Below are 25,661 nucleotides of genomic sequence, written 5' to 3' on the forward strand. Positions count from 1 at the left end.
CTTGGCTACACGGTATACAACAGGGACATTTTAGTTCCAAGTACCTTTCAATATGTGTTTGTTATTATAGGGATGTAGGAACACTTTGGGTCCAATTATTCCCCCTTATTCCCCCATGAAATGTACAGCTACATTGAAAAGTCCTGCTTGTTGGCGTTTAACAACCTTTTGTCGTGTGCCTTACACATGTCAGGCAATGCGGAAGACACAGCCAGTGGATGACATGAGTGCCACCTTCTCTCTTAGCAGTAGCTTTTTCCAGCATTATGCTTCAGCATGGTGTCTTGTTGGGAACCTGATTTCTGAATGCGCTTGCTTCCCTTACTCATACAGTTCAGTTTCTGAGCTGTCTCCCCTTTCTGAGATAGGTTTGTCCCTCTGTTGTAGGTTTCCAGCCACTTCTTTATCATTGTTAACCATGACCAGAGGGAGGATAAGTTTGGTATTTTAGGGGCATCAACAAGGCTTGCAGAGATGGGATTTCCTGGTCTTAATGCGTGGCCTATAACCTAGTATAATAAACACAATGTTTATTGTAAAGTTTAAATCTCAAATACAAAGACAAGCCATGCAGGTACTGTAAATAAGTGCAGGGGTGGAGGATAATAGAAATTGGTGAGGAATATGGCAAGCTGGAGAACACACACCCAGACACCTCATATAAATTGAGTGGCTACCGCAGTGGGTTACCACTGTGCAGAAATTCTGGCCCAGGAGTGCCAGAACTCTTGGATTTTCAAGGGAAGCTAGAAATGGGGATATTTTAAATGTGAGATCTCCCAAGTTTTAAATGCTGGCAACTAAGCAACAAGTTTTTAAAAATACCATTTGTGTTAAAAAATAAAATAAAATAAAATAAAATAAAATAAAATAAAAGGCATATCCTAAGGCCATATATGGCCTGTGGGTTAGGTTTGCAATCTCAGAAAAATAAAAGAAATAATCTGAAAGTTTTAAGCAGCATAGTTTGTGCCCAGCAAGCCTAGGCATTTGGGGCTCACCCACCTGGGCCAGTGCCACCACCCTTTTATTGAGTCCAATGGCACGAGAAGAAAGAACTTATACTCAAAAAAGTGATAGCTACACCCAAGGAAAAGATACAGAACAAATCAGTCATAACTATAGCCCAGGCACCATTAGAATGCCTTGATGATCACCTTCCCACGACCTTAGAAGGGCCAGCATACAGGCAGGAAAAGAAGCAAGAGACATGTGTCTATGAGGAATCCTTTCTTCACCAAAGCACACTCTTTTCTGCCCATGCTTGTTTACACAGTGGCCTGGGGTGGGTGCTCAGGAAAGAGTTCCACTGGGTACCATGCTTGGCTTACCAAGGGTATTCTCAGATATTCCACAACCCTTGGTTAGGGTATGACTATATTTTAATTATCCATCTCTCCATACTCATTACTACCTCACATTCATGTGGTTATTTTTCATCCTCTCTAGGCTGCACTCCCTGAAATAACATCAAAATTAAGGAGTCCGTGACCAGACAGGGTTTGGGGTTCCTTATCTGGAAGGTTCCAGTGCATGTGAAGTGTCATTGTGAGGGTGGGGGTGAAGCCACCAGGGGTAGAATTAAAACAGTGTTGGCCAGAGGAGGGAATGGCAGGGTATGGTGCTGCTTACCTTCCTAACTAAGGAAGCTGTTAATAAGGAAAGAAAGCCCTGCCCTTTCTTGTTGAAGTGGCCAGACTGAGAGCCTTGCTTCCCCCAGAGAATGTCCTTACCATCACTACCTTGGCCTCCATTTCACCCCCTTCCTGGATATTGGTTTTCCACAAATGGGATCCATATTGCAAAGTGGTTAGTTGCAAGGGCTTTGGAGGTATGAAGAGCTGGATTCAAATTTAGACTTTGTCACAAAGTGAACTTGGGGCTGTTTTTCCATATTATAAAGGCAGAGTTTTCTCCCTTGTAAAGTGGAGTTAATACTATTCACCTTTTGGGGATGTTGAGGGATAAAGAACTAACTGTAGGCAATGCCTGTCACTGGCATTCCCTTATATAGATCTATGGATTCCAGGGCGATCAGCAATATGTCTGATGGTAGGATTGGCATAGTTGGGTATTGCTTGGGGCTCCCTGCTCCATTCCATGCCTACCTGCAATGGGTTGAAAAACATCTCACCTCTTCTTGCCTCTTGGGGGAAAGGTGGGAAGGTTGTGGAAAGTGTGGCACCCTGATTTGGGTGGGATGCCCTTCCCATTGCATTGCCCTCTGCCTCTGGCTCCCTGTCAGTCTACCACCCAGGGCCCCAGTGCCAGCACTCCTGTGTATTTCAGCCCGTGCTAGGGTACAAAATGCTTTTTTCCACAACCAGTGCTATGTCAGTGCTAAGGGTTACTGTGACGTAGCAACTTGAAGATGATAAATGAATACATTTGAAGAGGGAATGTTTGAAAATGATTCTATAGAACTCCATTTGGTATTGGGACTATTGTCTAAACCATAAAATAAAAAAAAAAGTTGGGTAATAGTCTCATGTCAGATATCAAAAGGTAGAAGTAGAGATAGAAGGAGAAGGAGAGGTCTGTGAGAATCCACAGTCAAGTGGAAAGAGTGTAGGCAGAAGATGCAGGGAATACCTTCTCCCTGGAAGGTGCTGGGCTGGTAGCTCCAGAATCCCAAGGCCAGAGCACAGGGGTGAAACCCCAGCAGGGGAGAGAGAATTAGAATCTCCAGGAATCTCAGAAAAACAGGTTTGAATGTCTTTTTATGTGGCAAAATCATGGGAACCGACCTTTCCTTGCTGCAGTCAATATAAAGGACTTGCCTTTAGAGATTTAACCAGCTCTTGACTCAATAGGATTGCCTTCAAAACCTCTCTTCCAATTGTAGGGGTGCTCAGTGCCCCTTCTCCCCTAAGTTCTGATTACAATGTCCCTCCTTTTCCCAAAAAGATCCCAGAGCTTCTGGCTTGCTTCTCAGGGAAAGTATTGTTAGAAGATCCCTGAAGACCCAGCTATGTTCTGAATTACAGAGAGCCTACAGGTACCTTTGTGCTGAATGTTTTGGGGAAAGTTGTTGACAGCCAGAGGAAAAGGTAAGATGTAGCGGAGTCTGTGGGCCCCTGGTGGGAAAGGCCTTCTTTGGAAATGCCTTTGATTTGCCCTCTTCAGCCTTTTCTTTACCCATTTACCCCTTTACTAGTGTCCACTATGGTTCTGGGCTCCCCTGCCCTTCCCCCAGTAAATGCCTTTTACTTTCTGCTCAGGGGTTGTTCTGAGACAGAGGAGGAGGAATGGAGGATTTTGGAGCAGTGCCTCTTATGCTATCAGGCTTCAGCTTTTAGAATCTTGGAAAGACTCCACCTGGGAAAGAGTTCCAGAGAAAACAAACTTCAGATCCAGGCTCATATGGGAAAGGGCTCATGTTCACAAAGGCAGCTTCGGGGACCTTGGCAGAGACTTAGGCAGGCTTGGCCTTGGTCTTTAATGGATCCGACACGGATCTTTCCAGGGCCCACAAATGCTGCATGGTCTCCAAAGGAGATTTCACCCTCAGAAGCTACAATGATATCTCTTTATAGAAGTTGTAGTCTTCAGGTCTTCAGTGAGCCAACAGCTTTTGTTGTTCCAGTGGTTTATGCCCTAATGATGGCAAGGAAGATTTTAAGGAACCAAACACCACCACCTCCTCTCATCTCCTCATCATCCCTCCCTTGTCACATTGCTTTCCTCTTGAAAATTAGCTGAATTTTTTGATGGGATATTAGGAGCCAGAAAGAGAGTCTTGGGTCCAGGATTATCTCCCAAGTCAGAAGAAACATCTTTCCAGGCCCAGGAATGACACTCTTAATGGCAATCATGGGCACAATTTTGAGACATTTTGGTCCAAGAAGGAAAATGGGGGCAAGTATGTTAGGAAAAGTGCAGGACAGACTTCATGGTGATGGTGAATCTTTCTTCTCTGACTCTAACTTGTGCCATTTCTATAATGCCAGGGTAAGATTCCTAGGATCTAGAGTTTATGTGTAAAATAAACCAGCTGCCCCTACAGGCACAGCAGTGTGGGTACAGGAGCTGAGAACACCTGGATTTCTGTTTCTGGCATTTTGCACTTAAGAAAAGTACTTTCCCATGTTTTTGCACTTGGGGTTTAATACTGACCATTAATTCCCCCATGTCTGCCTCTTCTGCCAGGGGTCTTTTCAAACATAGACAATCATGGGATATTAAACTTGAAGGACAATAGAGATCATCTAGTCCCATCAACTCACTATATATATGAGGAACCTGAGGTCCAGAGTGGGGAAGTGTCTTACCCAAGGTCACATGGTGAGTTACCTCCTTTGACGTCTTTGTATGCAGTAAAAATCCCTCCCCTAACCAATTTTGGTTCTTAAGACCTTAAGACTCATCAAGCCTCCATATATTTCATGGAGTGAGGTATGACTAAGTGCCCAGTATGGGATTTGGTACTAAAAAAATCCCTTAAGTTAAAAGAGTGTCTTCCAGGGGAGGAAGCTTCATAGGGCCTATGTAAGGGATACGGGAGAAGCAAGAGAGGACCATGGCCTGGAAAGAAACAGTGGTGTCACACACTTTCTCAGGAGGCTGCCCAGACCAATGGCCTTCCTTCCCTTTTCCTTCATACCCAAGAGAACCTTTATCAGGGGTCAGGGCGGGGATGCTATCTCAGAAACATCTCACCTTGAAACTGAGCCTCCCTCTAAACATGATGTCATAGGCAGGGAAGATTTCCTCTATCTTCACAAATCTGACCCCACCTCCTTCAGAGGAAGGGGTCTCAGCACCCCAAACGACTCAGTACTGTTTTTTCCATAGCATGTCCTGGGCAGGAGGAGAGGAAAGTCTCAATGCAATCAAATTTTGTTTCAAGTTTTTCCCATCATATTCCCAATGTCCAGAGGCCCCTTATGACCTCTACATTCCTGAGCATAGCTTCCATAAAAAGATAGGCTTACTCTGTTCACATATTCACACACTGATACACATTCAAACACACACACGTGCACACACACATATATTCACACATACACACATGCAAACACATGCAAACACACGCATACACATGCAAACACACACATGGAAACACACACATACACATACAAACACACACATGCAAACACATGCAAACACACATGTGTACACATGCAAACACACACAAACACATCCACATGAAAACACACATGTGTACACATGCAAACACACACATGCAAACAAATACATGTATGTGCATATGCAAACACACACATGCACATGAAAATGCACATGCACACTCTTTACAGACACTTTTTAAATCTGTAGTTGTTTGAGCAACATCTTTCTGGAAATTTTATTAGGAACGCCCACTTTTCAGGACATCCTAACTCAGTCCATGGCTGTATGACCAGAAAGGAAATGAGCTGTCATGGAAGTCCTCCTTGCTTGAAACAGCACGTGGCCTGGAGGCCACCAATGTTACTCCTCCAGGGTATTTTATTCCCCTGTAAGACTTGGAAAGATGGCAAGGGTCAGAGATCAGCCGTTACTCTCTAAACCTTCCACAGACCTGTGGTGTGAGGCAGAAAGGTCAATGAGAAAGAGCTTGTAGGCTTGGGAGTATAGCACCCCCACCTCCCGATGTGGTCAGAAGTGGTCTATGTAATTTTAGCTCCTAAAATTAGAAATGCCCCTCTGGTATCCCTAAAGAACGTCAGTTCTGGGGTAGCATAGCCTTCTCCTCCCATCCCATTGCCCCTTAGTGACCCTACAGTGCATACCCCTTCTCCGACACACCCCTCAGCTCATCATCAGGGGCTCCTCCTTTCAGAAAGATGCTTATAGACCGAGACCCACTTAGATGAGACCTCTCCTCCTCTTCCATGACAATCCAAGGCCAAGCACCCAAAGGTTTTGCTCCCTTCCCTTCCTCGGTTCAGTGGAGGCTGCAGCAAAATGGAGTGTTTCCAGTTTCTCTGACCATGCTGGGTTTTAAGTTAATCCCCTCCTCCTATCCTTCCCTTTTGCTGACAGTACTTCCCCTTTCAAGCTCCCTCTCTATTTCCCCTCCTAGTTTTGATCTTCTTTGGGGATTTTGGTTTTTACTTTATTTTGCTTTTTTCTGTTTTTTTTTTTTTCTTTTGTTTTTTATAGGTTTCAGAGAAATTATGTTGAATCCAATAAGCCTTCCCGGACATTCCAAGCCTCTTAACCATGGCATCTATGTTGAGGATGTCAATGTTTATTTCAGCAAAGGACGTCATGGCTTTTAGAAACTCCTTTTAAGCCTCCTTATTTTGATGTCACCTTGGTAGGCTGGGCCCTCTGAGAGGTTGGAAGCTCTAGGCATTGTTCTCTTTGGATCCAGGGATGCTAAGTAGAAACTGCATGAGCCACCAGTGCCCTGGCACCCTTTAACACCACCAGATGGGTGTTTTCCCCCATCCACCACTGGCAGGGTTGCCCCTTCCGTCCAGTCATCACTGTGCTCCTTTTTTTCTGGCCTACGAGGCAGCTCCTGCCACCATCTTTAGAGCCAATAAAGAGAATTAAAAACCTGTGCACCAGGAGCATCTTTTAAATACACTAGCCATTCTCTTGCTTTACACAAACAACCTAACCATCACAAGAAAGCCTGATGAAGTCCAGCCGTGCTCCAGCCTCACTTTCCCTGCCTGGAAGCGTGGGGTCTCCCTGGCTCTCCCAGGATACCATGCTGTCCTCTTAGTGACCTCGTCGCCCTGCAACCTCCAGTGGGGAAGAGTCACAGAGAGCACCTAAGCAGAGGTGGAGATGGCGCGGTAAGAGGAGGGGGAGCCAGGCTCAAGTATTGGCACCAAGTTAGGTCTCAGAGGAAAGAATGGAAACCAATCACTTTACGTTTTATTTTATTTTCGGTGGAAAATCATCCTTTTTTTTGGGACACACTTGCCCCCTACTTCCTCTTCTCTCTGGAACGGCTCACAGTGAGTGCGATATTAGAAAACTCCTTGCAGAGGAGAGTTTCTCCAGGCTCTTCCTGGGCCCTTAGATCTGCAGTTCCGACAAGCTTTGGCTGCAGGAGGTTTTACCCATGAACTGGCCATCCTACTAGGACCACAAGGGACCAAGGGAATCAGGGACCGAGGCCCTTCCTGCCAGCCCATGATCCCGGGATTGGCTCTCTTCCCCTACTTCCACTTATTCTTGACTCAGAACTTTTGGAACCCAATGGAATCAGCATTTCAAGGTCAAGATGAACTGAAGGGGAAGAGAAGTAAAACTTGGCCTCCTCCAGCCCCTCTCATGGCACCAATGGAAGTGTCCTCCTGTTCTCTGGTCAATATGTGTGTTTACTTTGCTTGCTTTGACTCATGCCTTACTCCATGGCCACCCTCTCCCAAAGAGGGGGCTTGCTTTCCCCATTTTCAACTTGATCCACTGAGGAGAGGGAAGGGGGTGACTTTCCCCTCTTCCGTAGGAAAGGCACATTTGTAGGGCCTGAAACTCTCCCGTATTTGCTGACTCACTAGTGGAGGAGACGTCTGGCTCCCAGCTCCCCTGGTCCATGGGGCCTCCATTGTGTGAAGTCAGCATAGGCTGCCCACCTAATGGTGGAGAGCATGAAACTGGGAGCATCCTGTGGGGGGCTTTTGGGGGAAAAAGGTGGTTGTTTTAGCCCACCATTGTTTTGGGGTGGTGTTGCACACTAGTAGAGAATAGAGTCTATGCCTTTGGCAAATTTAACTGGGAGTTTGGATTCCCACTTAAGGGTTTTACTTCTTGGGTCCTGTGGATAGTGGTTCTTTGTGTCAGGATCCCAGCCTGATTCTGCAAATGCCTCCATGGGGTTTAAAAACATGAGGCTTTCCAAGTTCTTGCCCAGTATCTGGGGCAGCCTCCAGAGTATCACCTGGGAGTTCAGATTCTCTCCAGGACTCCAGGTGTGTGTTTATCTCGCCCCCTCCAGCTCTCCTCATCCTGCTCCCCATTGCTCCATGTCAGGCTGTTCCCCATTATGCCCTGCTGATGCTTTGGGTCCAGGGCCTCCTCCTAAGTGTGGCTTTAAGGAGTAAGCTTGAGGATGATGTTTTTTAATTATTGTAAATCATTACCTCATTTCCAGCCTCCCAGGCTCCATCCATCACAGCATCTTTTATTCTGCCATTTTCCTCACCTTGTGCTATGACAATGGGGCGTTGTGTTTCCACAGAGACTTATAGGAGTGTTCAGTGTATAGTTTCTTAATAAACACTTTATTTTCTAATGAAATGACTGAATCAGACCTCTTATTTGGAAATTTTGCAAAAACATTCAAAAATACAGAAAATCCAGGTTACCTGCATTTTTTCCTGTTTTCCTGTTACTCTTTTAAATAAGCTTCTTAGTTAAGTTCTGTGTTTACAAAGGTGTTCACAATCTGTTCCATTGGTTGCTTTCATTGAGAGTCTTCCAGATAGGTTAGGCTCATACAGTAAAGTGCTTTTCATCGTATTGAGAAAGAAGTAGAGGCTCAGAGAGGTTGAATGGTTCACCCAGGGTCACACAGTGTGAGAGGTGAAAGCAAGATTGAAACCTGACTTCTACAGACACTACTCGGGCCACTGAGACCCTCACTCCTTTGGTAGCTGGGGAATGTTCTGTTGTCTGAGCAGCCAAGGCTCACAGAAATCTTCTCTTGAGAGCTGATGTGTAAAGGAATCTGGGAGTGGGGTTGGGGATCCTTTATCTTTGGGTCACCAGCAAAGCCAGTGGGGTGGTCCCTGAGATGGAGTGGTTTTGCATGTTCCCTGTGGATGTTGGGAAAGTGACCTTGCCCAAGGAAAGATGGGGCTTTGGGTGTACAGGTCAACACACTTGTCACTCAGAAACACGCTCCCTTTCATGCACAGACACCCACACACACACTCAGGTGAGCCACACTCTCATGGCAAGTTTCATGTGGGCTGCCAGGAGGGAGAAGTCAAAGAGTAAAATGCTTAGATGAACTGGCATATCTGTGCACCCTTGGACCCTGGCACTGACACAGCTAGAAGAATTAAAATGCTCCCTGTAACTTGCCCTCTTCCTTTCAGGAGGAAAGGACACTGTGAGGCTCTGTATGCAGGACAGATGGAGCAAGAGTGGGGAATGCGGGCTGGGAAAGGGCTCCTGGGTGAATCCGAATGTTTCACTGGGCCCCAGTAATCCTTGTTGGAGCTCAGTCATTGTGGAAGTAGAGACAAGACAAGTAAAGTAATGTAGAAGGGCTCATGTTCCAGTCTGGCAGGAAGTTGATCAGGCTAGGTTGGTGCTTTTCTATGTATCCTCACTTACTTTATCTTCTATTTAAGTCTAGTTTGGTTTGAGACCCCCTTATGCCAAATGGAATCTCCTGCTCTATAGAGTGGCCTGGGTGAGGGGTGGACCAATCTCTGCATTTATCTCTTCTCAAGGGTTCCAGGGAGAAAGAGTTGGAACAGGGATGCCTGAAGGGTTGGAACTGTCCTGGGGACCATGAGGGGATGCACTAGTTCAAGGGAGAACTTTCATTTTTAATATAGGAGGGATTTGAGTTTCATTTTGTTCTAATGCTTGGAGCCTATCAGTTTATGGGAGAAGAGATAATAGATAAAAATGGCCTCTGAGAATATGGGAAGGAAAATTATCCACAGCTCAGGAAGAGGGGATAGCACTGGCCTTGTGGAGGGAGTGCTCTTCCCATAGAGAAGGAGGCAAAAAGAGGAAAGGTTGTGGAATGTCTTTTCAAGGTGATAGGACAAGAAAGTAAGGGAGTTCTTCTCTGGTGGCTTCCATTTTTCTATAAAGAATGAGGCAAGGCCTTGTGCCGCTACTGAGAAGACCCAAGGAGAGTTGGAGCATCTGAACGGACAGGGGAAGAGACTATGGAAGACTATGGGGATCTATGGAAAGGTTGCTGGGCAGAATGAGGAACCGGTTGAGGTTGGAGTCTAGGCCTCTGTTTTCCATGTTTTACTGCTGGGTGTCGAAGTCTTATGGCATTTACCCCAGTGTTGGTGCCTCTAGGGAAGTCAGAGCTGGTATAGGGTAGATGCAGAGAGCTGAACTCAGCCCAGAAAGATGCCAGTTTGGACTGGCTTCAGTTTAGGGTGGCTCAGGGAACCAGCCAGTCCTGCAGCTCCCTGACCTCCTGCATTCGAATCTCACCAACAGGATTTCACAGTAGCTTTCTCAGACCTTAAGCTTACATTTTGGTCCTGCAGGATTTTGCTGCATAGATTGACAGCTGACTCAGTTCATGAACCCAGGGTACTTGCCAGATGCTCTCTGGATCTTCATTCTGGAGAGGTGGTTGACAGGTGCTGGTTCTGAAGCTTAGATAATGAGAAACTCAACTGTACCAATAAGATCTTGTAGAACAAGGTGAAATTTGATCTAACACATTCCAGGGACATGCCCCGGAGAGGCTGGACTCTTTTACTAGCATTACATGACCAGGTCCTGGAACTGATTGCCAAGCTCCCAAGAATGGGTTTGCTGTGGGGCATTAATAGTAATAATTCTATGTATTTTATGAAGCACTTACTCAGAACCAGTCACATTTTACCCACAAGGAAGCTGAAGCCCAGAAAGATTGAATAACTAGCTCAGGTTTTCACAACTTGAAACTGGCAGAACCAGGACTGACAGGGGGCCTGCCTGACACCTCAGAATGCTTTTGGCCACTCTGGTGCCCCCTAAAGTAGCACATCTTCTGCTCCTGGTAGCACATCTTCTGCTTCTACTCCCTAGGTGTTCCACAATCATAGCTCCCCCCGACCCCACTCCACTCCTAAGACAGAAAAGTCTTTCAGGGGTCTTCAGGGATGGGCACCATCCCTGACTTCCTTCTGGAACCATTGGGACAGGGTGATTTTAAAAACTAGAAAAAAAATCTGCAATGTTCTTTCCTCTCATTGTAGCATTTAGTGACTTGGGGTGTATGAAAGCATGGTTGGGCTTAGATCTGAGATTAATCCCATGTCTTAAAGTTGGTGAGATTCCCAAGCAATGATGGCCTCTTTGATATTGGGGAGGACTAGTTGGATGAGACCAACCTGATCCTTAGGATAGCAGGTTAGGCTGCCCAGGTCTAGGCAAGGGTGAGCAGCTTCAGATAGGAAGGTGGTAGAAGAAAGGATGAGACCAACCTGATCCTTAGGATAGCAGGTTAGGCTGCCCAGGTCTGGGCAAGGGTGAGCAGCTTCAGACAGGAAGGTAGTAGAAGAAAGGGCCTCGTCTAACTACCCACTGTCACTTAACCTTTCTTCAACCCACCTCAAAGACCTCCTGATATGTCCAAGCTCAGCCATGCAATGCTCACCCCAAAAAGACCAAACACGAAGCAGGCTGAATTTGGAAGTCAAGAATCTGACCTCTAGCCACCTCTGTCTCTTCTTTTGTGTGGGAATCCCTTTCTGCAGCCAAGCTCCCAGCAGCCACATCCTCACCTCCACCTCCCCAGCCACAGGTGTGACCGCAGCACAGCACTGGGCTGTGACACATCCCCTGGCTCGTCCCATTTCCCTCAGGTCAAGCCCAGGCATAAGCAAAGGATCAAGCATCTCGGATACAATGGTGAGGCAGCAAGGGAGGGTTGGATGCCACGGGAAAGCTCAGGAGCGGGCAGATCAATGCAGGACGACTTCATTGTTGTGTAGCTTTCTGCACGGAGCCAGACATGGATTAGGCAGAGCCGGAGCCTTTGTTCCTTCAGGGTTTACTGCCTCCTGTGCTCTGGCTAGACTCGCACATTGCTGCCAACGTGACTCTGAAAGCAAGAGCAAAATGAAGGTGGCAGGGAGGGAGAGACAGGAGGGGGAGAGGGGTGATGCTGGCTGCTTGGAGTCTTCTCTGTGAAGGGCCCAGGGAAAACTCTTAAGCGTGACAGCGGAGGCGGGAGGAAGGTAGAGAACAATGGGGAGTCTGGCTTCCATTTGGACTGTCCAGCAAGGGCCTGGAGCTCTCCTCCTCCTCTCTCCCAGCTCTCCCCCACCCACCACATTTCTAATCTTTAATGCTGGCTGATGCGGGTGAAGCTGCTTGCAGCCTCCGGATTCCTTGGATAGCTCTGGTTCTGCATTTTGCCTTTAGAAATCCTACTGTTACCACCCCCTGTACTTCCCACCTCCCAAGAAAACCTCAGCCTAGATCTGACAATATATATCCAGAGCTAAATAAGACTCCTTCTTCAACCCTACTTGAACCCAAAAGTGAGTTGAAGGAGACGTGCTGGCAAGAGACAAGTCCCTTGTCTGCTTTTTTGGGTGGTTCTGAAATTCCATCAGGATTCTGAGGCCCTCTTGGGTAGGACTCTTTCCAATTTCTCCATAGAGTGTCCCCAGTTTCCCTTGAAATTAAATCTTGATGAGGGAAGAGATTTCTGCACGGGTGATAAGGTCTAACACCCCTCTGCATTTTTGCCCCTTTTCATTTGGGCACATTTTCCTTCTGTCACAAAATATTTGGGTATTTGTGCCTGAGAGAGCTAGATCTTCTCTCCTCATTATGCTTGACTTCTGGGTGGGTGTGAATGCATTGCTCAAATGTTCCGTATGCTCCTGGGCCAGGAATGGTGAGGACTGACAAAAAGAGGGGAAAAAGGAAGATATCACAGGCAAACCTTTGACTGGGGCATGCTCTGCTTTGAGAGAAGGGAACAAGAAAGACAGGAGCACTTCTGAGGAGCAAAGATCCCACAGGGACGTAGAAGGTACTGATGGCTCAGATTTGGTGTCAAAGGCCTCCAGCCCAGGTCTGTGTGGGTTGTATCTGAGAAGGAACTTGGAAGTCTGGGATAGAGGAAAAAGGCAGGGTTACAAGTTACCCAGAGAACAGAGCTGTAGAGAAATCTTAGCTGAGGACTCTGGTGGGACTTTCAAACCAAGATACACGAGCCTTCCACATGGGACCAGATGGGCACTTGGCCTTCTCAGGATCATGGTATTTTCTCATGACCCTCTGCCAATAGGATCCTCTCAAAGCCTCTCTTAAATAGATAAACCTGACTTTGATTTACCTATGGGAGGAGACTGGCACCTTTGGCATAAGTCAAGAAGAATGGAGCTTGGCTTTTCTGAGAGCCAAAACCCTTGAGCAGTTCTCACTTCACACCCTAAGAGTAATGTCAAGTAATGTTTGAGTTGGGAGGGGTGGTCAAAACCCCCTGCTCAGCTATGGAGAGGGTTTGCAGAGCGAGGAGTGAGGTTGCCCAAAGGCATGCATTCCAGAATGGCAGTCGCTGACTTTTGCCTTCTTCCAGAAGAAGATACATCATGACATGACAGAACATCATGTTAGCTCAGAAAACACTACCAAACCTGGCTTTGGTAAGTAATGCTGGAGGCCTTGGTGGCTTGCAATGATGACCAGCTTGTCTTCATGGCTGTCTTTGCCTCAGTTTCTGCCACTTGTGTGCTGTTACCCTGGCAACACAATGAAGCCTAGCTCTGCCTTTGGAGACCTCACTGAAGCAAGTGTCCTATTTCCCTGAAAAAGACACATTTTCCCCTCCCTTGCTCTCAAGTTCATTCTGCAGTGAGAAGGACAAGGACTTAGCCCTGGTAAAGGGGACAGTGACTTCACTACTGTCTAATATGGCCTGGTGATACCTCTGTTACAGAGTTCTGATAGACTTACTTTCTCACTCCAAAGCTCACACTACCTTCAGTCTGTTTGGGACCCCATAATGTTTAAAAATCACATTGTGGTATTCTTTACTCTGCAAGGATTGCAATAGCCTTTGGCCAAAAGTCATGAAATCCTGACCTTCAAAAATGCACTTCTCATAAAAAGAGAGGGTGTGGAGCTGTGGAGAGCACATGTGCTCTTCCAGGGATGGGGCAGGTCTACAGAGCCTGTGACATGGTCCTTAGCAGCTGCTCAGGCCTAGGGAAATATTTACCTCTCACAGCTAGGTTCATAAGCGTGTCGGGACCTCATGACATGGAGGGTCCTCTAGTTTTAAGCTGAAAGGGTTTAGCCTCTGTGACACAGGGGACCCCTGCACCTACAAAGGCTAATTTCCAGTCTTTCTCAGCAGTGGGGCAGACAGGCAGTCTCTAAGCTCTGCCCTCTTGCTGCCAAAGTCAAAGGAAGAGTGACAGTAGGAACATTTCAGAGTACTGGCTAGATACTAACTAAATCTAGCCTATTAATTATACTCTGTCAGAACCTCTGGATGCTCTTGCTGTTAATTCTGAAAGAAAATTCACATGGCAGAGAACTTAAGAGTAAATCTCAAACAACTTCTGTCATGAGTGCTAGTCTCTGACAGCTCACCCTGGACAGGAGGGCACAGCCAGGATCTGTGATGCTCTCTGGTTGTCCCCATCCGGGGACCATAGCTCCTCACTGAGGCCTTTTGCTTCAGAGGGAGCCAGATATAGAGCTGGCCAGGGAGAACTTGAGTCTGTTCCCTCCCACTGCCAGTGGGCCGCAGGGGAGGCACCACCAATATAGAACATATTCTGAGAATGTCCTTCTTGGGAGAATTTAAATTCTATGTTCATGTTTAAATGACTCAGAGAATTGTTCAATTTTTATGGCTATCAATTTGGCATTTCTTGCTACCATAACAGGAGATTGTTGCACAGTACCTCTGATACCAAATGGCCAACCTAGTCATTAAGAAGACCAGAGTAACCCCACTGTGCATTTTCAGGATGGTGTCTTTGGCCATCTTAATAATTTTATTAGGTCAATCACTTGACCAACTGTTACCCTGCATAAATTGGTCAGTTTTCTGGGCAGAGCTTCAGGGCCTGCAATATGGTTCTCCCTTAATTTGAAATCCCCAACTTGCAGAAAAATCTTTTTCTCTTCTTCCAGTTACTAGAAAAATGATGTTGTAAGGATCAAGTGCTCCCCTTTTTATTGATTGCAGCAGTGTTTCCCTTTAGTCTCATGGTATGCCAAGGATCCATCAGAGAACTTTGGAGAATGTTGCACAGTGTGGCCAGCTCTTATAGATTCACAGTTTGCATTAGGATATCAAAGGCTCCAAGAAGTCCTGCTGTAAACAAACCTTATTCTACCACTTTCCAATTCTAATTAAACACAAAACATTTTTTGCTTAACACCTGTTAATAGACTCAGCACACACATGTTAGAAAACACTGGGTTAAGGTGTGATCAGAAGCTTTTAAAGAAGAATCAAGCAGAATGTGTTCATCAACCAGCCACCTTCTTATATCAAGAAACCACCACACCCAGCACGCTACCCAGCTGTAGGCTCAGCCCTCACTTCTGCCTTCTACATAGAGTCAGAAAAAATTCTGGTTGCTGATGGATAGCCACTCTTGTGAAGATCAGGAAACCTTCACTGTGATATCTCAGAAGAAAATGGTAAGTCATTTCACATAAGAGCTTGAGACTTCAGCATTTAACCTGGACATCTGCCCAGGCTGGTGGAGGTGACATCATCTAGTGGTAGCACACAGCAATGAAGACCTGGATCCCAGTCTCAACTCTACCACTTGCAAAGTGACATGGGGTAAGTTACCTTTGCTTGTTCCATATTTGTCTCTGAGTAGCTAGTAGAGTTTACTGATCCTCATGTAAAAGACCCTGCCTGGACAGATGCCCCAAATGCCATGTCCCTATGAGTCACTATTATCTCTTAGTGGAGGACATCTTTTGGTTCCTGGTCCTTCTCTCTCTTCTGAATGTGTTGTGTATCAGGCGAACAGAGTGAGAGAGATGGCTGCCCTTTTGGGTGAGGATCAGTGGATTTATCTGGATGAGGATGGAAGCAGATGCTTAGGGGTTAATAGACCCTCTCTGTCACAGCTGGACAAGGTCAAGAGGAAGTTCTCGGCAAGATTTTCTGACTTTGATCTCAAGAAGGCAGCTCTGCCTAACAAATAGTCTGAAATGTCAAAGAATAAATGTTAAAGCTTGAGGGGTCGTTCTCTAGGGAGTTGCCTGGGTTGGCTAGGGAGGGAGGGGAGGAGGGAGAGAGGGACACAGCAGAATCCTTCACATAAAGATTCCTACTTGGTTTTGTGATATTTAAGAAAAAAGAAAACTGAATTATTTATAACACAGAAGATATAAGCAGGCTGTAGAGAAGTCGCCTGGCTTCACATGATAGTTTATCGTCATTATTTAGCTGCCCCAGCCTTGAACTGGTAAAACTTTTCTCATTAGTCACATGCTATTGAGCTCTACTTGAGCTATCTATTATTATTATTATTGCTATTATCATTATTTTAATCAAGAAAATTCATGTCCTTCAATATGTGAGTTGGGGGATGCAATTTCTAGAAATGACATTTGCACAAAGCAGGAGTTATCTCTTTTCCTTAAAGGGACTCTGGCACACCCTTCAGTAACTCTTTCCACCCCTGTGAGTGTTTCCAGCCTGTGCCTGTTCAAGCAGAGATTTGGAAGACCCCTGCTCTGATATGGGCGGGAAGCATCTTGGTTTGGGCCTGGGTACCAATTGGCCATGTCGATCTGGGAAGGTGAATTTCATCTCTCATTTATTCCCTCTGAAAGATGAATGCAATTGTCCTATGCCTCTTCTGAGTAGGCTGGGCATAGGAAGGATGATTCCATTGTGTTCAAAATGCCTTGGTACCTGGCAGGGGGCGAGGGGATAGCATCTACATTATATGAGGGGATAAAAGAAGTAAAGAAATGTTAAAAGGTTAAATAAAAAGTGATTGAAGGATTGGTGGTAAAGTTGGGGGGAATGGGTTCTTTCATCTGTTTACTTTTGTCAGTGATAAAATGAATACTTCATGTTGATAATCATATCCTGATTCTATAGCATGGGTAATTGAAATTCACTGATAATCCCCAAATTGCAGTTAAAATTAAAATCACAAGCTTCACATGCTCTCTCTTCCATCTCTACACATGGCACTAACACACTTAGTCACTCTTCTAATTGTTTTTGCATACCCTTGACAACACTCTGGGAGATGCAAACACATGGAATCAACTTTTGGTCAGTTTGGGGGTGGTGAGGTGAGGCTAATTAAACCACAAATCCGATCACCAGTAGAGCTCCAAACAAGCAATATTATATTTAGGTGGTATTGCTTTTGTTGAAGATATCAATACTTTTGTTTGTTTCCTAGACCTGTTTTTTTTTTCTACCTTGAAGAACCTGGAGAACACTTTGCAGTTAAAATGTCACAGTGACAGTCCTGTTATAAAACTCTGAAAATGTACATGTTTTTACCCTCACTAACTTACTCTATTTTTCAGAAGTCTTTGAAGTGTTTTTCCTCCACTCCCTACTTGCTATGATGTAGAAGTTAGGCTAGCACCGTTGCTCTAGGGCAGTGGTTCTCAAAGTTTTTGGTCTTGGGAACTCTTTACACTTAAAAGTCATAGAAATCCCAAATAACGTTTGTTTCTGTGGGTTATATCCATCATATTCACTGTATTTGAAATTAAAACTCAGTATAATTTAAAAGCTCACACATACACACACATTCCATTTAGCTGTCAGGATGATGACATCATCACATGTCTGGAAACCACTGGACAACTTCATGAATAATACCTGTGAGACACGAGAGTGAAAAAAGTCATACACTATCTTACTATTGCTGGGAAAATAGTTTTGACATATAAATCTCCTGAAAGGATCTTGAGCCCACCAGGAACCTTTGGACCATTTTGAGACCTGCTGTCCTAGAGAAAACAGGCACAAGCAGATTCTGAAATCAAACCTGGGTCCCCTTGGAGGCAGGAAAATCTACCAGTAATGCACTTTGATCCAAGTGTAGGAGCCCGTCAGAATTCCATTTCTTTATTCAAACATCACTGACTGCCCCACGGGTGTTGACTTAAAGCAAACTGAATACAACCATGCATGTTCAGTTGCTAGGAATGTGGAATATACACAAGAAAGACTTCACCTATTATTAAGAAAACAGAGTGGGGGCTGTTTGCTTGCTCTGGAGAAGAATATGGGCTTGATGTAACAGTAAACATTATTGGTTGATTGAAGAGACTCAGCACAAACGGGATTGACAAAATCCCATTGGTGAGAGCAGGAGGCATGAATGGCAGGGGATGAGATAATTTATAAGCAGCTCCTTGTTGGTTGGGCATCCCTTCGTGTGCACTGTAGCTCTCATTGTGCATCACATTTGGACTTGTTTAAGGAACACGTGAGGCTTGCAGTGCTCTAGGACCTATGGGAGTGCCTATTTGTTTAGACACCCTGGCACCTCTTTCCTCTTTCTCCTAAGCTGGGCAGCTTTGGTATAGGAAGATGGGACTATGAAATGCTTTGATGCCTAGGGAGCTTCCTTAGGTTAACTCTGTGTAGCACCCAGCACACCACCCAGCAGAGGGACCTGTCTCATCATGAGGTCCTAAGTGGGTGACAGTGTTTATGCCTCTTCCTGTTCATCATTTATACCCTAGGGAGTAAGAACTGCTCTTCTGTGGGATTATTTCATAAACCAGCTGGAATAGGGTCTTTCAAGGAATACCTCTGAGATCATGAGCAAATGTTGCTTCATTGACTCATTCTTCAAACATATTTGGGGCATCCACTCTATGCCACACACTCTGCTACTAAGTGAGTCAGTTGTATTTCCTGTTGTCAAGAGCTTTATTGTCTCCTGCAGTGGTTTTCAATTGGGGTATCTTGTCCCTAGGGGACATGTGTGGAGACATTTTTGGTTGTGACAACTGAGGATGGGTGCTTCTGACAGCTCCCCACAACAAAGAATTATTCAGCCCCAAATGCTAACAATATCAACGTTGAGAAACCCCAGTCTAGAGAGAATACAGTCCAGTATTCACTAGTCTTGGGTAAGAGGTCGGACCTTCCCACTTTTTAGGGCCCTCCTTTAGATGCCAAGAGTCCTAGGGCCATGAGAAAGTACCATCTGGAACCTGCACCCCACTTCCCTTCTAGACAATGTTTCATTTCCTAAACCAGAATTCCTTACCCAAACAGCTCTCAGCTTGCCTCCAGGACATGTGTGGGTCTCTTCATTCATCTTTTCTAAGGGTGGGGTACGCTGCAGATGTTGGCTACTCTGCAAGAGTTGGCCAAAGGATTACTGTGCGGGGGCAGTGGGAACATCAAGAATGTGAGGGTGGGATGGTTAGAGGAAGATGGAGTTGCAGGCCCCGTGTGCACATATATGTATGCGAGACCCCTTTCACTGTGGGATGGAAGACAGGGGTGGAAGAGAAGGGAACAGGCCAGGGGCCAACTCCTTAGCACTATGTGTCTCCACTCGCAAATCCGAGGAACCAGAGACACCAGATGTCAGGCCTGGCCCTTCAGGTCATTCTGAAGATCAATTTTGCAAGGCAGGAGGATAGGACATGCCTTATTTGTTAGTGTGTTAGCTTGATTTATAACTTCCAAGCCCATATGAAATGTGGGCTTCTAATTATTCCCTTGTCCCAGGTCCTTCAAATGTAAGGAATAGGCCTGGTACAGATAAGTGAGTAATTATGAAGCAATATGATGAAATTATGGGAGAGGTAAACATAGAGGAAAGACACCTAGTTCCCAAGTGGAGTTTTGTTTTTGTTTTTTTGTTTTTGTTGTCGTATTTTTTTTGAGACAATTTTGCTCTGTCATCCAGGCTGGAATGCAGTGGTGTAATCTCGGCTCACTGCAACCTCCGCCTCCCGGGCTTAAGCAATTCTCATGCCTCAGCCTCCCAAGTAGCTGAGATTACAGGCGCCTGCAACCACACCTGGCAGATTTTTGTATTTTTAGTAGAGATGGGGTTTCACCATGTTTGCCAGGCTGGTCTTGAACTCCTGACCTCAAGTGAACCGCCTGCCTCGACCTCCCAAAGTGCTGGGATTACCTGCATGAGCCAACTTGCCCGGACTGATGGAGTTCTTAAAAATACTGAATCATGATATTGATCTGCAGATGTTTAAATAAAAATGGCAGTTCAAGGAATGGCATAATCAAAACGATCAGTTAAGATTTTAAAGTTTCCATTGTTTAGAGAGCTGCCTTCAAGCCTTGGAAATCCTGACTTCACTGCCCGGTAACTAAACACCACGGTCCTTTGGTGACCTTGTGCTGCCTGAGGTACACAACTGTGGAGGTTCTTCCTGCTGGACCATCTCCACACTGGGGCGATGCTCTTACAGGCCCACCCAGTTGCCATAGAGACTGATCTCGAGGTCTCCACAATTGACTGGTATTTACTGGGGATCTGCAGTTTTCTGGGTGCCGTGACCAGCATCATAAAGGAGAGAGAGGGGCTGCCCCTGCCCGGCTCCCCATTTGTGGACTATTGTGAGAATATCTCTCTGTAACAGAAAGGTAAAGACCCTGGAGAACTTGAATAGGAAGGATTTTTTTTTCTTTGAATAACATTGTGCTTTTTTCTGATTACAAAAGTAATTTATATTCACAGTAGAAAATTCAGAGAAATACAGAAAAGCACACAAACACATAAATTATCCACCATCCCATCACCCAGAGACAACACTGTTAACATTTCAGCTTTCTGCCTTCTAATCTTTCTTATGTACTTATTTATTTGTCAGAATCAAATCATTCCACGTGCACATGCACATACACATTACTTTGCTACATATTTTTTAATACGATTGCATTTGCAATTGCAATTTAACGGATCTTTTGCAACGTTAAAAAATTTTGTGAAAGTGATATATTTACCACATGGTTAAAAAAATACACACATATACACACACACAAACTTGCACAGAAATGTTCATAGCATTTTTCATAATGGTCAAGGAGCAGAAAAACACAGTATTTATTAACTGGTTAATGGAGAAAGAAAATGGGGTGTAACCATGGAATGGATTACTACTCAGCAATAAAAAGGAATGAAGCACTTATACATGCTACAACATGAATAAATCTCAAAGAAACATGCTAAGTAGCTGGACACAAAACATCCCATTTTCTATGGTGCCATTGGTGTGCAAATATCAAGAAGAGGCAAATATGGAGAGACAGAAATTCTATTAGTGGCTGCCTAAGGCTGGGGTTGGAAGCAGGGATTAACTATAAATGGACCCAGGGTTCTTGTTGGGGTGATGAATGTTTTAAAACTGGTTTATCCTGATGATTACACTATTCAGTAGATTTACTAAAAGTTGTTGAATTGTACTTTAAAATAGGTGAATGTTATGGTATGTAAAATAATGTCTCAATAAAGTTTGTATATATATACACAAAATAAGTTATATAATAATAAATATATAAAATAAAGTTTGCATATATGAACTCAATGATGCTTATATATAATACATAGTAAATATATAATATATAAACTAAACATAGATAATATATATAAACTTTATTGAAGTATTATCATTATTATTTATCCAAATTACTGCTATAGATTGATCTATCTGTCTATAAAATGAGAGCACATCCCTTTTTACACCTGTTCCTCATCGGCAAGTTGTTCTTAGCACCACTACCACTACCACACAAGTAACCTCTGTTATTGCGTGTCCTTATGAATTATATCTAAGCAAATTATATACAAACAAATATAAACATATGTGTTTACTTTTCTCTATTTTGTACAACTGCAACTATATCATACATACTATTGTGCACTTTTTAGGATAATCCCTTCCCCACCCCAGTTTCTTGGAGCTCTTAGAGAACTCCCTCGTTGTTTTAGAGATCCATACTATCCCGTTGTATTGATGTACTCAAATTTATTTAATTTCTTCACAATAGTTTGCTGTTATAAATCACGGAAATGGATTGATCCTAAATATATTGAAACTAAATAAATGTGGTTGAACCTAAATATAATATTAACATAAAGCCGTGTGACCCCCATAAACTATTTGGTATATCTATTTTGTATATATTGACCATATGGGGTGATACCAATGTGTACCCCAAGAGTAATGCAGATGCTCCTCAGTTTACCATGGGGCTATGTCCTGACAAGCCCATGAAAAGTTGAAAATATCACAAGTTGAAAATGCACTTAATACACCTAACTTACTGACCATCATAGCTTAGACTAGCCTACCTTAAATGTACTCAGAACACTGACATTAGCCTACAGTTGGGCAAAATCATGTAACACAAAGTGTACTTTATAATAAAGTACTGAATACCTCATATAATTTATGGAATACCATACTGAAAGTGAAAAGCAGAATAATTTTACACCATAGTGAAGTTGAAAAGTCCCAAGTCGAACCATCATAAGTGGGGGACTGTCCGTATATGAGAATGAGGTTCCCCACAGTCTTAAACAGAGGGTCATGGCTTGACTTTTAATGACTGTATCATGCTGCACTGTGTGGACATACCAGATTTATTTGACTAGTACCCTGTGTTTGAAAACTTGGATTGTTTTATTTTTCCATTCTTATGTAAAACAGCACAGGTATTTAGGTACTCTTGGTGGTTAAGCTGAACAAGGGAGATGGCTCAGTGGCAGCCCTCATCAGAGATAGTATGTCTGTCACTGCATTGCTACCTCTGATGAGGGCTACAGGTATCCAGTGGATTTCCCCAAGCCGGTATCCAGTGGATTCTCCCGAGGGACAGCTATCTTGTAACAGAGAGCTGACTGTGGAAAGCTATCTCCTTCTGAAATATTATTGCTTCAGACTTCAAGATGCAACATCGTTGAATGCAGAGGTCATTACCTTTTTTTCAGGTAACTTCAAGGTGTTGCCAACATTCACATAATGTTGTTCCCCAAAGGGCTTTTCTGGCCAGAGCCTTGCCATATTTTAGGGCTGGGGATTCTGAGCTGCACAGTCCAGAAATGTTAATGGGATTCTGGATGAAGCCTCTAATCTCCTATGTCCTACAGAGGGTTAACCAAGCGTGACCCCATGACTTTCTGAAGGTCAGAGTGAGGGTTGGGAGGTAGTACCCATGTATCCCGACCTCTTGCTCTGGCTTTTAAGCAGGCAGCCTCCTTGGAACCCATCGGGTAGGGCATGGCAGTAGAGATTCAAGCTGGCTGTAAAAGGCCAAGACAATTCAGAGTGAGGCATTTCTAGCCGACCCACTGATCTGGGCTCCAGGCAGAGGAGGGGCACAAACTGGAGAGAAGTCAACCAGCTGGAAGGAATTCAAGGAAATAGCAACAGGAAAGATGAAGGGGTGGAGAGATTGGTCGTGAGATTATCTAAATCTGCAGCTTTTGAGGCCAAGTGATAGCCATGTTTTCTCTCTAGCAGCCCTCAGCGGTGACAGCAAAGCCCATGCTGTGGTTTCAACACCTCTCCTCCTCTTTTTCTAACAAACAGGGTCTGTAGTGTCTTTCTGGGGGTGAGCACGGATGGGGCCAAAGATGGTCAGGCAGGAGAAATATATCCTCTTCCTCTCCTCTTCTGAGTTCCTGAGCTCTTGTCTGCTGAAGATGAAGTCCTGGAGGAAGGAAAGGTCTTTAGACAGCAGAGCAGATGATGCAGAAAGAGCCCAAACATATGCGCAGGCAAGACAAGCATAAAGAGATGATATTAGGGATCAAGATCTGATGGCAACAGGGAAGGGAGAAAAAAGCTGGGTCTGGGAGGAGCATTTTAGTTGAAACCAATGAGTGCAATTAGGTTTGTGTCACTTCCTACAGCCTAAGCAAGCTGTTTGTTGGTCATCTGTTAGAGATGGCTGCCAAGATGCCATGTGCATTCCAAGATCCCTGGGTGCTGGCCTTTCCTATCTGCCGGGCTGAGAAAGGGACAATGGATGCCAGCTCTGGAAGCCCACTCAGGCATGTGTGGCCCACTTCTCTGGCATGCTCCTGGAAGCAAAGGTAGTTGGAATCAAGAAATACAGCATGGGAAAGAAGTCTGAGCACCTGCTCATCTCTTTCCTTGCAATGGGGTTGGGAAGAAGCAGTTATAGGTGGATTGAAGTAGGGTCAATGGCTAGGCCAAAGGGAAGCCTGGTGCTGTCACCAACACACCAGTGTCCATCCATTGTTTAGCCCATCTGGGCATGCCCTGGGCAGGACCTGCTGCAGCTCAGAAAGCAGGAGCTTTTAGGGAACAGACTGCACCCTCAGGAATTGGCCCTGCCACTGCAGCCCACTTCAGACCTGACTTACTTCCTGCCTGATTAACTTTCCCCTCTCCCACCCCAGCTCCTGCTATAGCTGGTATGCCAGTCTGCAAACCGGCTAATACTACAGTGCCCAGAAAAGTAGGTGCTCAAAAAATATTTGTTCATTTAAAAAAGTTATTAGCTAAGGCATCAATTAAATGTGACTTTAAAAAATCTCCCTAGAAGGAGTGTCTCCAGATTCTTTGGAAATCTACCCACATAGGTAGCTTGAGTTTTTTTAGGGGTTGGTGGCATGTTCTTCTTTTAATGATGGTCAACAGTTTAATGATAGTCTCTAAACTTAATGCAAAGTGTAGGCTATGCATCAGGTTTACAAGGTGGATTCAAACGTGGTCTCTGCTTCAGAGGGAGATGGCCATGCACAGTGAAGTCATATACCACATTGTGATAAGTACCCATATGTCCTGAGCTTCCTGGAATTTCAGAATCCTGATCATACCTATGTCTGTCAAGATAAGTGAGTATCCCATCCCATCAGGTGCAAGGTTGCTAATGATCAGAGAGGCCAGGTAAGCATTAGTCAGACTTGAAGGATTTGAACTTCACCTGTGTTGAATGAGGACTAGGAAAAGGCAGCTGGGCCTGGGCATCAGAGATTGCTGTGACTTTACAACAGATAAAATCAGGGGGGTGAAGTGGTAGAAGTGAGAGTGAAATGAGGCTTGAGAAATGATTGGGGAGCAGAAGAATGACATGGCATGCTGCTTAGAGTACCCATCAGAGTCTGGTGATGAAGGCAGACAAGGGAGTAATTTCTAGGGGAGGAAGTGTCAAGGAAATACTTTGATTAGGATGGGGGAGGCCAGGTGTGGTGACTCACACCTGAAATCCCAGCACTTTGGGAGGCCAAGGTAGGCAGATCCTTGGAGGCCAGGAGTTCAAGACCAGCCTGGCCAACATGGCAAAACACCATCTCTACTAAAAATATAAAAATTAGCCAGGTATGGTGGCACATGCCCATGATCTCAGCTACTAGGGAGGCTGAGGCAGGAGAATCCCTTGAACCTGGGAGGCGGAGGTTGCTGTGAGCTGAGATGGCACCACTGCACTCCAGCCTGGGTGAGAGAGCGAAACTCTGCCTCAAAAAAAAAAAGGATGGGGGAAAACTTTATTCCGCAGTTGAGGAGTCAGTGGGCAAGAGAGGTTTATAGTGTTGAAGACAGATGGGTACTAGACGGGTCCACATCCAAAAAGTAGATGGAAAAAAAATGAGATAAAAGCTTGAGTGGAAGCTTTATAATCTTGGAAAAAAGAGAACAGTTATTAATTCATGTACGATGAGGAAAAATAAAGATAAGGTAAGTAGAATTAAAGGGAGAGGGAAATAAGGGAATTTCTTCCTATTTCCTTAGCTCATCTGAGAGTGAGTCCATTTATACTTGGAGATTTTTGCTCTGGTCCCTTTGACAGGAGGTCCTGGATTAGTCTTGTTCGAGGAGGGGACCCAAACAAAGTACTGATGAACAGATAGTCATTCTTGAAGGAGGCAGAGCACTGCCTATTTCCATCATTATGAGTTTTGGCTGAACTCAACTGCTCTACACACTTGATTTTGGCTGATGTCATAGCTAAATTTGGGGTCTGCTCCCCACTTTTTTTAGTAGGATGAAGCTGGGGAAAGGCAGCAGGCAACCTCCTTCATCTCCAGTTTCCCACATATCTGAGAATTCAACTTGGTGGCCATGCCAAG

At 44.8% G+C, this 25,661-nt stretch overlaps 1 protein-coding gene across 7 annotated transcripts in view; it reads left to right on the plus strand.

The window, feature by feature from the left end:
• Nucleotides 1-25,661, plus strand: part of NTRK3 (neurotrophic receptor tyrosine kinase 3) — a 394,945-nt gene that overhangs the window by 281,226 nt on the left and 88,058 nt on the right. The window contains exons 13-14 of one of the 7 annotated variants that reach the window (XM_017882068.1): nt 4,150-4,284; nt 6,106-6,512. The exons of 5 other annotated variants lie outside the window; for them this stretch is intronic. In XM_017882068.1, coding sequence (XP_017737557.1) covers nt 4,150-4,284; nt 6,106-6,224 — 254 coding nt within the window. In that variant the 3' untranslated portion in view covers nt 6,225-6,512. Of the gene's footprint in view, nt 1-4,149; nt 4,285-6,105; nt 8,203-25,661 lie in introns of those variants that run through there. One more of the 7 variants, XM_017882069.1, reaches the window with a different exon arrangement.

This window comes from Rhinopithecus bieti, unplaced genomic scaffold, assembly GCF_001698545.2.
Source record: "Rhinopithecus bieti isolate Rb0 unplaced genomic scaffold, ASM169854v2 scaffold_12070, whole genome shotgun sequence".
Lineage (NCBI taxonomy): Eukaryota > Metazoa > Chordata > Mammalia > Primates > Cercopithecidae > Rhinopithecus > Rhinopithecus bieti.